At 40.4% G+C, this 13,837-nt stretch overlaps 1 protein-coding gene across 7 annotated transcripts in view; it reads left to right on the plus strand.

Annotated features, from left to right (window-relative positions):
- Positions 1 to 13,837, plus strand: part of LOC125453068 (protein furry homolog) — a 301,124-nt gene that overhangs the window by 149,715 nt on the left and 137,572 nt on the right. For all 7 annotated transcript variants that reach the window (XR_009445855.1, XR_009445856.1, XM_059646706.1 and 4 more), the window contains exons 24-27: positions 3,589 to 3,646; positions 6,394 to 6,485; positions 8,458 to 8,630; positions 10,344 to 10,504. Coding sequence is in view for 5 of the 7 variants with exons in the window: in XM_059646706.1 (XP_059502689.1) it covers positions 3,589 to 3,646; positions 6,394 to 6,485; positions 8,458 to 8,630; positions 10,344 to 10,504 (484 nt within the window). In the remaining 2 variants the exon portion in view is untranslated. The remainder of the gene's footprint in view (positions 1 to 3,588; positions 3,647 to 6,393; positions 6,486 to 8,457; positions 8,631 to 10,343; positions 10,505 to 13,837) is intronic.

Consider the following 13,837-nt stretch of genomic DNA (forward strand, 5'->3'; position numbering starts at 1 on the left):
TAACTTCTGGACACGTGTTAACCTATTCCTAGATCTCTACTCAATTAGTTTTTATCAAAATCTATGCTTCATAACCCATATCAAAACATTTCTCCTTTACCTTGCACCTACTCTTTGATTTACCACATCTCTCCAAATTTGATGTCTAGCCCTGTCTAATTCCATAGTTAACAAAGTGTGAAGCTGGATGAACACAGCAGGCCAAGCGACATCTCAGGAGCACAAAAGCTGACGTTTCGGGCCTAGACCCTTCATCAGAAAAAGGAGATGGGGAGATGATTCTGAAATAAGTAGGGAGAGAGGGGGAGGCAGACCAAAGATGGATAGAAGAGAAGATAGGTGGAAGCGTGGAGGCGGAGGCGGCAGAAAAACTGCTCAATGTCCGATTGCGCTTGGGAACCCTGCAGCCCAATGGTATCAATGTGGACTTCACAAGCTTCAAAATCTGCCCCTCCCCCACTGCATCCCAAAACCAGCCCAGCTTGTCCCCTCCCCCCACTGCATCCCAAAACCAGCCCAGCTTGTCCCCTCCCCCAACTGCATCCCAAAACCAGCCCAGATTGTCCCCTCCCCCCCCACTGCATCCCACAATCAGCCCAGCTTGTCCCGCCTCCCTAACCTGTCCTTCCTCTCACCTATCCCCTCCTCCCACCTCTAGCCGCACCTCCATTTCCTACCTACTAACCTCATCCCGCCTCCTTGACCTGTCCGTCTTCCCTGGACTGACCTATCCCCTCCCCACCTATACACTCCTCCCCACCTATCTTCTCCTCTATCCATCTTCGGTCCGCCTCCCCCCCTCTCCCTATTTATTTCAGAACCCTCTCCCCATCCCCCTTTCTGATGAAGGGTCTAGGCCCGAAACATCAGCTTTTGTGCTCCTGAGATGCTGCTTGGCCTGCTGTGTTCATCCAGCTCCACACTTTGTTATCGTGGATTCTCCAGCATCTGCAGTTCCCACTATCTCTATTTCCATAGTTATGTAGCTCTCTACAAACTGTCCTTAGTACTTAACAGGTGTAGACTGTCTCACTGGTGAAGTTGCCTCATCCTTCAGTATTGCTGCCAATGTACCTCAAACCAAAATGCACTTGTACCACACTACTCATTGAGCCATGAATTAATTTTTCTCAACTCATTTTTCATATGCCTGGGTAATAATCCAGACATTACTACTTTTGAGATTCTGCTTCTTAGTTTAGTACTCAACTCCTCATACTGACAGTGTGCACTTTTTCCCTTGTTCCGTAACTACCATTGACATAGATATGGACCGTAATGGCTGTATCTTCCTCCTCCCAATGTAAGTTCCTCTCCAACCACAAGCAGATATTCTGAACACTAACACAGCTTTCTTGACTGCCGCACTTTGCTGTGAGAACACAATCCCATCACTATACTGTCCTGTACTTTGACCTCCTGTAACATGGCGCCACAGTGAGTTAACTCATCCACGTTGCACTTCTCAATCTCAACCAGACAAGCTGAAAGAACCTCAAACCAGTGGAGTAATTGTAAAGGCTGAGTCTCTGGTACACCTGCATTCTGGATCCTGTTGGCTATCTCATTTACAGTCACACCTTCCTTTTCCAGTGAGACTGACTAAAATCAGAAGATTCCTTGCTAACAGATCTGACAACCTTCTGATAAAAAGAATCCAAGTAACAACCTGCCTTCTGTCACCTGCAATCTGACCCCACTACAAAGGATATATTTCCCTCCCCACCCTTACCTGCCTTCTGGAGGGACCACTCTCTCCATGACCCCCACGTCCTCTCCACACTCCCCACTAGCCCCACCACCCCCGACATCTTTCCCTGCAACCTCAGGAGGTGCTACACCTGCACAAACACTGCCCCTCTCACCTCTATCCCAGGCCCCAAGAAAACTTGCCACATTAAACAGATGTTCACCTGCACATCTGCTAATGTGGTCTATTGTGCCCACTGTTCCCAAAGTGGCCTCCTCCACATTGGGGAGACCAAGTGGAGGATTGGAGACCGCTTTGTGGAGCACCTAAGCTCAGTTCGTGACAAACGACAGCACCTCCCAGTCGCAAAAGACTTCAACACCCCCTCCCAATCCCTGGATGACATGTCCACCCTGGGTCTCCTCCAGTGTCACAATGATGCCACCCGAAAACTGGAGGAACAGCACCTCATATTCCACCTTGGAACCCTACAACCCAATGCCCTCGATGTGGACTTTACGAGCTTCAAAATCTCCCCACCCTGACCGCATCCCAAGACCAGCCCCCCTGTCATCCCTGCCTCCTTGACTTGTCTGTCTTCCCTCCCACCTACCCACCCCTCCCTCCTCACTGACCAACCCCCATCCCAACTCCCTACCTATACTTACCTTTACTAGCTTCATCCCCTCCTCCCTGACCTGTCTGTCTTCTCTCCACCTATCTGCCCCACTATCCACCTTTTCTATCACTGCCTCCCCCTCTCCCTATTTATTTCGGAGCCCCCTTCCCCTCCTCCATTTCTGAAGAAGGGTTCAGACCTGAAGCGCCAGCTTTCCTGCTCCTCTGACACTGCCTGGCCTGCTGTGTTCATCTAGCTCCACACCTTGTTATCCCTGATGTATTGCAGGTCAGCCGCAAGATCATAAACTCTGCGAAGGTGTTTGAGCTGCACGTTCACACTACAGACGTGTTTGTCCTGGATCACATTTGCATCCAGGATCTGCCACATTCTGCAATCCCTGTGCACTTTCAGCCCTACTGTCTTTATTGTGTCTTAGTTAAGTAACTAGTCATCTACATGATTAATTATTAAATTAATCTTTCTTCTCACCATTAAGAGTGCTAACTGAAACCAATAAGTGGTACCACTTAAAAATGAGATAATATATTCACTTGCTTCTTACTTCCTTTCTGTTACAGTCTCATAAATAATTATCAGTTTGGTAATTACAACCTGAATAAAAACAAATTACAGTAGTTTCTTTTTCAGCACTTTCATAGTCCCTAACAGCAGTTATTGACCAACCAATTAGCTCATGACTTTCCTGTGATTGCACTGCTTGATTTTAGTTTTCAAACTCAGTGTATTTGTTATCCTCTCCCCCACATATATCTCCTGCTGATTCACTCTTCTCCCTGCTGGTAAGTAATGTAAATGTGTAATTGCTGCAGGTCTGTCTTGTCCCTGCAGTTAAACCTTCTGACCAGTCAGGTAGCAAGAGGAGTCTTCTGCCTGGTTATACAACGGATGGAGTCTTCTGGACAATAGGGCAGGAAAACCTTTTACAACAAGGCAGCAATGAATGCAAGGCTAGTAGGCCTTTAAATGTACCATCAGTACCTGTTGCTGAGACAGCTAATGCTGTCAGCAGTGTCTTATTTCCTGCATCTACTCTGGACTTATCTCCCGAGCTTAATTGTCAGCTGTTAGTGTGATCATTTGTGGTTGTTCTTGTTCATTTCTTAATTAAGGATGCGAATCTAGCTTTTTATCACCTATAGTTTGAATCAGATCCTGCCTCCTAGCAGTGGCCTTCTTCCGTTAATAGAACAAACAATAGCTTCTATGTTTATATTCATTGTTGAAAGATAGTTTTCTTCCTCTTTCTTTAATTTAGAGAGTTGGTTGAAGAGTTACATCCATTAATGAAGGAAGCACTTGAACGCCGACCAGAGGTTAGCTTTTGAGACTTTTGTTTTTATATCGTACTAATAGATTCAGAGTTTCTGATAAATCTGTTTTTTTAATGTTTTCAATATTATGAACTCCTGTTTAATCAGATTGAATATCATTCTTTAATTATTTAAGATATAATAGGGATAAATCTAGTAAATGAAAATACAAGTTTAGTTATTATTTTGAACTTGAGAAATCTAAAAAGTGAGGAATGGGGTCAGGTGCAAAAATAATGGCTAGGTGAAGGTCAGCCTCTGATGCCCTACTCAAGAGTAGGTGTAACCATAATTTGCTCGTTGAACTTTATCTCACTTTAGAGTCATAGCATTTGTTTCTTGGCAGACACTGTGGTACCATTCATATGCTGCTGAAAGGTAGAGAAGTATAAAGCAAAAGTGAAAGGGTGAGGGAGTCAGGACTGGCAACCAGTGGGAACATAGAATGAAACAGAGTGTAAAATTGACATTAAAAAGTCATTTAGTATTGTACCTGAATGCACAGTACATCCACAAGCAGGTAGATGAATTAATATTGCAAATAGTTGTAACTGGGTGTGACATGATTGTGTTGCAGAGACATGGTTGCAGGATTATGAAGGCTGGGAACTAAAGATCCAAGTGTATTCAGTCTTTGGGAAAACCAAAAGACCTAGAAACTCTCCTAACCTTCCTGCCAAAGTGCATATCAAATTTGTGTGCATTATATTCCATCTGCCAAGACAATTGAAAAGGAAAATGAGGCGGTATGGCATTGTTAAAGAAAGATTAAGTAGCGAGAAAGGATATTGGTGCAGAAAATGTAGATGTGGAATTGGTCTTGATGAAGCTAATTGGCAACAAGGGTAGAAAATATTAGTGGGATTTGTCTGCAGGCCTTCAAACAGTGGTGGTAAGGTAGGTGAAGGCATTAAAAGAAAATCAGAGATGCTACGGTAATCACATAATAACCTTAATCCACATATAGACTAGCCATAACACATGAGCATCAATACTGTGTCAGATTAGAATGTGTTTGAGATTTTGTTTTAGATCTGCACATTGAGAAATCAACTTGGAGGCAGACTATTCCAGATTTGGTTTTGTACAATGAGAAAGGGTTTATTAATAACCTTGAGAGATTCTTTAGGAAAATGCAATCACAATACGATAAAATTTTTCATTGGGATAGAAAATGAAGTAGTCCAATACTAAACTAGGATCCTAAATCTAAACAAATGAAAAGTACGAAGGTAGGAGGAGTGCATTGATTGTGATGCAACTGGGTAGTATCATTAAAAAGTATGATAGTGGATAGGCAATGCTTAATATTTAGGAATTAATGTATAATCTATGCAGTGTCCACTAGTTCCTTCAAAGTGTTTAAGGATAAATTGGCACAGCAAAGCTCTGGTGCATTGTAACCTCACCAGCACCATTTTATCATTACACCCTTCTAATTTAATTGCCCCCGTTCCTTGTTTCCTGCCTTTGATTTTTTGTTAGTGTTACACAGACTCTGGTGGGAAGTGTCGTAATATATTAATTTGTCTATTTGTTCGTTTGGTGGCTATATTAAAGAAAAAAGATCTGGTTTTCCTTTTTTTTTCTTTCTTTTTCCCCACACTACCCCAGGTGGTCAGTGTTTATTAAAGATTGACTTGTTAATTTCGTGGTAAGGGTATTTATATTTCAAAAGAAAGAGATGGGTTAATTCCCAGTTGGTTTCTGGACAGGGAAATGCTCTATGAGGGAAAGATAGAAACTGATAATATTAAACTATTGGTTTACATTAAAACCCTTGTAAACCTTTGCTATCTACTTCAGCATAGACACTGATGTTGAATTATGACAGAAGACAAGGATCTTTGAGGCAATTTGAACAATTGAGTGAGTGAGTAATGCATGGAGTATGCTGTATTATGAGGAAAAATGTGAAGTTGTCCACTTCAGTAGGAAAAACGGAATGGCAGAGTATTATATAAATAGTGATAGTTTGGGAGCAGTTGATGTACAAAGGACCTTGATGTCATTGTACAACAGTCACTGAAGGCAAGTAGGCAGGTGCATCCAGCAGTTAGGAAGATATATTGTATGATGGCCTTCATTACAAGCTATTTGAGTACAGAGGACTTAAGAAGTCTGATTGCAGTTGTACAGGTTTTTGTTGAGACCACACCTGGAGAATTTTGGTCTCCTTACTAAAGGAAAGAGGGAGTGCAGTGAAGGTTTGTCAGGTTTATCATATGCCGAGAGATTGGGTTGACTGGGCCTTTATTCAGTGCAGTTTAAAAGAATGAGAGAGGATTTCATTGAAAGAGTGGGGGAGATTGGGTGCAGGAGTGATGTTTCCCTTAGCCAGGAAATCTGGACAAGGGGTCAAAATTTCGGATACCTAGCAGCATTTCAGACTGAATGAGCTACTTCTCTATCAAGAGGGTGATGAACCTGTGGAATTCCATACCAGAGAAGGCTGTGGAGGCCAGTCATTAGATATATTTGAGAAAGAAATAGATAGCTTTCTAGAGGCTAAAGGGATCAAGGGCATGGGGACGGTGTGAGTGTATGGCACTGAGATAAAGTATCACCCCTGACTACATTGGTTGGCAGAGCAGGCTCAATAGGTGGAAATGACTCCTTCACCTACTTTTGGTGTTTCCAATTTAATTACAAGAGTTAGATTTTCATTTCACTGTTAGTTTCCACAAATGTAAACTTGTTATGCTTTTCCTTTCCAGTCTCAGATTTCTATTTTCTGTCATCTATTTTAGAACAAGAAGCGTCGTGAACGTCGAGATTTATTACGACTACAACTGTTGAGGATATTTGAACTTCTTGCTGATGCTGGTGTTATAAGCGACAAGTAAGTTTGCAATAAAATAATTGAAGTGAAAGATTAACAAAGTTTTCTACTATGTGTCAAATCATTGAATCATCAATATTAGATACGTGATTGGCATCTCAAGAGCACCAATCACAATCAGTAGAGCTCCGATCTGGATTGTAACAAATGGAAGTGTATTGATGACATTTAACAATGAAAGGAATAAAGAGGGAAACTGAGGGGAGAATTCACACAGGGTTAGGTTGCCAAGGAAGGTAGCGATGAAAGAAGTATTATAAATGAACTATAAATATAGAGACAACCAGTTTTTTTTAACCAAAGGCAAAATTTGAAAAGCTAATTGGAAAATTCAGATTAGCTTCTGATAACTGCCATTAATTGACTTACCTTAATTGGTGTCCATATTTATTGTTATTCTCGTACTGTGATGAAAATTCAATCTTGGAACAGGTGATTAGATGGCATACATATGTGAAAGTCTCTCAGACTAATATTTGAATCTTCCATATAGTTACCCACGTAAAGCATGTTATGCGTTAATCTTGTTACTGCATGAAAGATGCATTTAAAGGCAATCAACACTCACAATTGTCACTCACTGGCAAAATAACAGCCATTATGAATGCAGATACTATTGTGCCTATCTGGCAATAATTATATCTTAATAATTTCTACATTTTCAGAATCCAGCCTCTGAATTGTGCTGTCTGCTGCTAAGACATCTTGAACTACCATGCAGTATACAAGCACAACGGTTGAAAGTGCTGTTTACCACACTTCCAAATGTATTGCAAAACTAACATATCAAACGCCATTGAGTGGCAAACAAAATGGAAACATAGAACGTAGGAGCAAATCTACTCAAGAGCCTTAGGTAGGAGCAGGAGGAGGCCATTTGGCCCTTCGAGCCTGGTCCGCCATTCTTCACAATCATGGCTGATCATCCAACTCAGAAGCTTAATCCTGCTTTCTCCCTATGACCTTTGATCCCGTTCACCTCTTGAGTACATTCAATGTTTTGGCATCAACTACTTCTTGTGGTAATGAATTCCACAGGCTCACTACTCATTGGGTGAAGAAATGACTCCTCTTCTCCATCCTAAATCATTTATCCCAAATCCTCATACTCTGACCCTTGGTCTGGACACACCCACCATCGGGAACATCCTCCCTGCATCTACCCCGTCCAAACCTGTTAGAATTTTATAAGTTTCTGAGATCCCCCTCATTCATCTGAACTCTAGTGAAAGCAATGTCAACCTAGTTAATCTCTCCTCATGCGTCAGATTGCTCACTTTTTATAATCATGCCATGTGACACTACCCACTGTTCCCCACTTATCATTCATAGGTGATAAGGTGGTAACTCCTAAGATAAAGGCTGACATTCAATTTGCCTTCCCTCTTACCCACTGAATCTGGTTGCTAGCTGTTTGTGATTTGTGAACTAAGACCCCCCCCCACATCCTGCTGTGCAGCAGCTTTCTCTTGAATTTCAGCATTTAAATAATATTTAAGTAATATAACATGTTTAATAGTAGCTTCTAACATGTTCCCTATGACAGGTGATAAGATAACTGGCCCATCATCCTTTAGAAATGCTACCAGTTTGCAAATACTATTAGAATGTTCCCAAAAGCTGCAAGATATTTTACATCTGTTCTGTATTTTTTTTTTGTTAATCCTTCAATACCTTTTAAATATAACTTAGAGTTTTCTGTTCCTACCACAACTACACATTTTCAGATTTACTCTTGAAGTAATGAATACTCTTGAAATGCAAATGAACTGACATCAAAAATCTGAGTTCCATTTGTCGTCTGAGTTACATTATCATTCTGGCAAGATTTGTAGCACTTTTTAACCAGTTTACATGAAAGTAAGCCAATAAATAACAATTAATCCAAATGTGTTTCAATTAATTGTTGAAAATAAATGTCTTTAGTCTTCAACCGCATTGAATAAACCTCAGCTTTCTTTCTATTTACTAGTACGAATGGAGCTTTAGAACGGGATACTTTGGCACTGGGAGCTCTGTTCTTAGAGTATGTTGATTTAACCAGGATGCTACTGGAAGCAGAAAATGACAAAGATGTTGAAATTCTAAAAGACATCCGAGCACATTTTAGTGCAATGGTAGCCAATTTGATCCAATGTGTTCCAGGTAAAGCCATTCTACCTGTGCTGTTGCTTTTCTAATTTGAGGCATGGTTTTTATTGGTCCACTGTGGCAAGTTTTGTCCTGAAAGAATTTTCCAAAAGTAAATTGTCTTTTATGTGTTGTTTACTACTAAAAGGCCTTTAAGGATTTCAAAAAAACAAAACAGATTACCTTGATGGCTTCACGTTTCTGACAGTGAACTCTACCTACCAGGAGCATACAGCATTAATCTGAGGACTTGCTGCTTGCCATTTTCTAGCCACTAATTCAACTGGTTAGAAAGTTACAAACAACAAGCACCCATATTTGCAATGCTCATCTCTGGCAAGTTGGACTTCTGAAGTCAGAAAATGATCTTTGATATTTAGTTATGTATGAATTATGAATAGTTCTTAACAAGCCAGTTGGGAATGTAATACATTTTTGAAAGTGCATGCATACTTATAATTAAACTTCATTTTATATGTTCTTCAAATAGAAAGTAGGTTAGGAGTATTTTAGCTACTCTCTTATGATGCTACTAATTTGCCCAGAAATATAATGTTGTTTTGAGGTAGTACCACTGTGGTGCAAAATTGATATTTTTTATATGAGGAAAAAGAAATATATTTTTGCATTCATTCACTAAATTATTCCCATTGAAATCGCTGACCATCAATCTATGATGAATAAAATATAAGAAGGAGAACTAAATTAATTGAGCTAAAAGCCCAAGGTTAATGGAACTGTGTTTTGTGTGTGTAAAGAGCTAAGGTGAAAGCAATTAAACCAGACCTGACATGTTAATTTTGAGTTAATAAATGTTAGTAAGCAACTATTATTGTGCCTAGATGGTTATAATGCTGTAAATATTTTGAATTTTTTTCCAATAAGACAAACAGTAGAAGCAGAATGTTCTGCACACATTCAATTCCAATTTTACTTGGACGGTATCAAGGTCAGAGGTATATTGGTGATGTTCTTCCCATATTTGAGGGATAACGAATATTGTTGGGGATAACGGTGTTTGATGAACCAAATATCAAATTGTATGTCATTATTCAGACCATTGTTTTACTGGTTGACATGAACAGTTGAAGCCCATTGTATTTGCTCTGTTATTCCAGCTAGTCAACACTGTTTTATCTTTTTAATCCAAAATAAGAGTGTTTTTAAGCATTCCAGTTGAACTTGAATACGAGGGCTCCCATGGAAGCTGGTTCCTCATTTTCTCCAGCTTTAGTGTGAAAACATCTTACTTTGATTCAACTTTTAAAGATCTTTTCAAAATTTTAATGCCAGGCCATAGGGGAAAGATAGATCCTGTCAATCATCTTCAACCCCTAACATTAGATATGATTCTATCATTGGACGACATTTGCTTGATAAGCCTGAGTGTACAAAGAATTACACTGACAACCAATTTAGGATTGTCAGTTGGGCTTGCAGTGTGGTATATACTTTAGTATACTGGAAGCTAGATGTATTAATACAAAGTACCCTGTTCTTTGCAGACCGAAAGAACACGTATGTGCATGGCTCCTGCTTCGACTCAACAAAATAGGTGACAGCCATTCACTGGTTCATTTCTTAGTGTAATCCCTGATAAATAGAGTCAACCAGCCTGGTTTAAAATTTCTGATAACAAAGAAATAACCTTTTATTTGCCTGCTCCTGCAATTCTGCATGTGGCTTCCTTCAATTAAGAGGGTAATCGCTTCTTTTCTTCTTTTGTAGTACATCACCGGAGATTCCTATTCCCACAACAGAGTTTGCGTCATCACCTTTTCATTTTGTTCAGCCAGTGGGCAGGGCCTTTTAGTGTCATGTTTACTCCTCTGGATCGTTATAGTGACAGAAACCATCAAATTACAAGATACCAGTATTGTGCTTTAAAGGTATGTTTTCATTGTGTGCTTGGTTCCACGGTTCATTTACTTGACTTGATGAGATTTGAACAAAAGTCAAATAAAATTGATGGTTACTTTGAATAATATTTTGCAGACTAATGTTTATTTCCAGTGTAAGATTTCTTCTAAAGTAATATTATATTTGTACAGTGACCATTACTAGCTTTGACTTTGAATTCACTTTTTCAAAAAAGATGTTTTCTAGATGTCAACTTTGAAATGAAATAATAACAACCTCTGTTTGAGTATATTTGTCTGAGTTCAATGTTGCTGACAGAAATTACTCAAATTGTTAGTCTCAAAAGTAGCAAAACACGTTTGCAGCTCTGCATAAATGGCTCATGGGGAACTGACCCTGCTGACCTGTCACAATCTGGTACATTGTAAATTTGGATTGTTTGCCTGGTGGTTGCCCAGTTATTTACACTGATTTGTTTAGAGATGTTCCTGGTAGGCATGAAACTTTTTTTAATAGAATCATGTAATCCCTACAGCATGGAAAGAGGTCATTTGGCCCAACAAGTCTACAGTGACCCTCCAAAGACTATCCCAGCAGACCTGGCTCCCTACCCTACCCTGTAACCCCACATTTGCCATGGCTAATCCACCTAGCTTCCATACTCCTGGACTCTACAGGGAAATTCAGTATGACCAGTCCACCTAACCTGCCATCTTTGGATTGTGGGGCGAAACCGGAGTATCCAGAGGAAACACATGCAGGCAGGGGGAAATTGTGCAGATTCCCCACAGACAGTCACCAAAGGTTGAAATCGAACCCGGGTTCTTAGTGCTGTGAGGCAGCAGTGCTAAACACTAAGCAACCATGCTGCCCCTTGTTCAGGAGCATTGCCCTTTAATTCAGGAATAGTGCCAGAATGTCAGCTCTGCTCACCTCACCTCACCTTCACCCATCTCTACCTTCCACTGTACAACAAATATTAGACATTTTCAGGTTTCTTACATTTATTTAAAGGATTTATTCAAGTGATTTGTGAAGTGTGGAGGCATTGGGCCGAAATGGCGGGTGGTTAGAGTCTCAGAAATCTGCTTCCCAACCCAAACCCACCAAGTTTCAGTTTCAACTAAGGCTGGAAATTGGACTGGTGAGCAGTGACTTCATAGCCATCATTATAATTCGCTTAATGATACGACTTCAGTTAATCGCCACCCCTTCTCCCCCAGACCCCCAGGATTGGCAGCACACCTGACTGATGCCTCTCCTTCCCACAGGTTGACATCATCCCTCCCTTCAAACCCCCAACCTCAAGATTTCCATCCTCAGTCTTAGCCCCTCCCCCATGCCAGTACAGATTTACCAGCTGCTGTGGTCTTCAATGACCAGTTGCTTACCTGACTAAATGTACAGCCTTTTAATCAAGGTGGTCTCTAGGCAGACAATCAATTGGTAGTATCAATACATGCTAATGGAAGTAAAATTATTTAAAATTTGGGGAAATCCCAAAACGCAATTACCCACAACATTTTGACCAAACCGATATACAGGTAAAATCAATAATGCAAAATTTTGTCCGTTCTGTCAGTTAATGGTAAAGATATGAAATATTTCATCATCTATTTACAGTGTGTATCAGAGCTTTAAATAAATTATTCCTAAAGTAGTGTGTTACAATTTTTGTACAAAATTTATTCAGAAATAGAAAAATAAACTGTGAACATTTCTACTAGAATGAAGAAAGCAAAAGCAGCTAAAATAAACATTGGTCTCACAGAGAATGAGACTGGGAATTAATAATAGAAAACAAAGAAATTAATAAAAAGTATTCTTTTCTTCAAATCTACCTTCATGACAGGTGCTGCAATTTGAATAAAAGAAGATCTGAAAGTAAATTAAATGCAGCTGGATCTTAACTGTCCACTGAAATGGCATAGCAAGCCAGTCAATTCAAGTGGCAATTCGGGATGGATAATGAATACAGGCCTTGCCAGTGATGCCCACATCACGTAAACAAGTCTAAAAAAATTAGAAAAATAACTATGCAAATTAATTGGACTAAAGGTTGAAAATTCCTTTGAACTTGTTCATCTTCATTGTGACATCTTAAAAGAGGTGCATTTGGGTACAATGATTTTAATGTTTCAAAATTCTCAATTCTGGAAAATCATAAATGTAATACTTTTATTCAAGGAAAGAGCCAGAAAACTACAGATCAGTTAAGCTAGTAAATGTAATTGGAAACGTGTAGAAATCCATTATTCATGAAGTCGTAAGACATTTAGAAAATCATAATACAATCAGGCAGAGTCAACACAAAAACAGAAATTGCTGGAGAAACTCAGCAGGTCTGATAGCATCCGTGGGAAGAAAGCAGAGTGAACATTTCAAGTCTGAGTCTTCATCGGAACTCCACTTTTTTTTTCCACCTGAAGAAGAGTTGTGGGTGGCGGCCCAAGCAGGATTGGAACAAGGAATGTTCCATGTACTCCTCAAAGATACAGGCATAATTTGCACGCAAGCGGAAACCCATGGCCACCCCTTTGATCTGAAGAAAATGAAAGAAGTTAAAGGAGAAGTTGCTCAAACTGAGGATGAATGAGTCCATGCAAAGGAGTAGGATGGTGGATGGGAATGCTTCATACCTTTTTATTGTGAAGAAGCAGAGAGCCCCAGCACCAAACCAATGGGGAATGTATGGGTAGAGAGATTGTGGAACCCATGGTGCAGAAGAAGCAATTAGTGCCTGCCAACCAGGAATTTTGAAACCAACATAAAATGTAAGGAGGATTTAAGTGGGAAGGAACTAGGCAAGGAGAGAAACTATCGAGTCAGTGTAGGAGGAGATAAGATCAGTGGGAAGGAAAAGGCAGAAATAATGGGCCTGCTAGAGCAGTCCTTTTATGACTTCTGGAGAGAAGGTAGAAGCCAGCTGTACGGAGTTGGGGAACTGTGACCTGGGAGGCAGTGGGGGCAAGTCATCAGATGAGATAAGGTTGGTGACAGCCGCGAACACAATGGCCTGATGCCGAATGGAAAGCATCATGATCCGGGGGAGACAAGAGGAGGTGGCTGAGAGCTGGCACTGAGCCTCTGCAATGTCGAGGTCAGTATGCCAGACACTAGCAGCACCACCCTTGTCAACCTGTTTTTCATCACTTGTTGTCAATGTCATTTAAAATCATTTCCACTGGTCAATGACTGATGGCAAGTGTCCATGATTAAGCAACCTATTGGACTTTCCTCGTGTTGGACATTTCCAAAGTCACACTACCAGACTGGCATGCATCCAGTGCCAGAACAGTAGAAGATGTGCTGAAAGCTCAATTGGCTAGTATAAAACTGGATAAATGGAGACCCTAAGATAA

The sequence above is a fragment of the Stegostoma tigrinum genome, chromosome 6, assembly GCF_030684315.1.
Source record: "Stegostoma tigrinum isolate sSteTig4 chromosome 6, sSteTig4.hap1, whole genome shotgun sequence".
Lineage (NCBI taxonomy): Eukaryota > Metazoa > Chordata > Chondrichthyes > Orectolobiformes > Stegostomatidae > Stegostoma > Stegostoma tigrinum.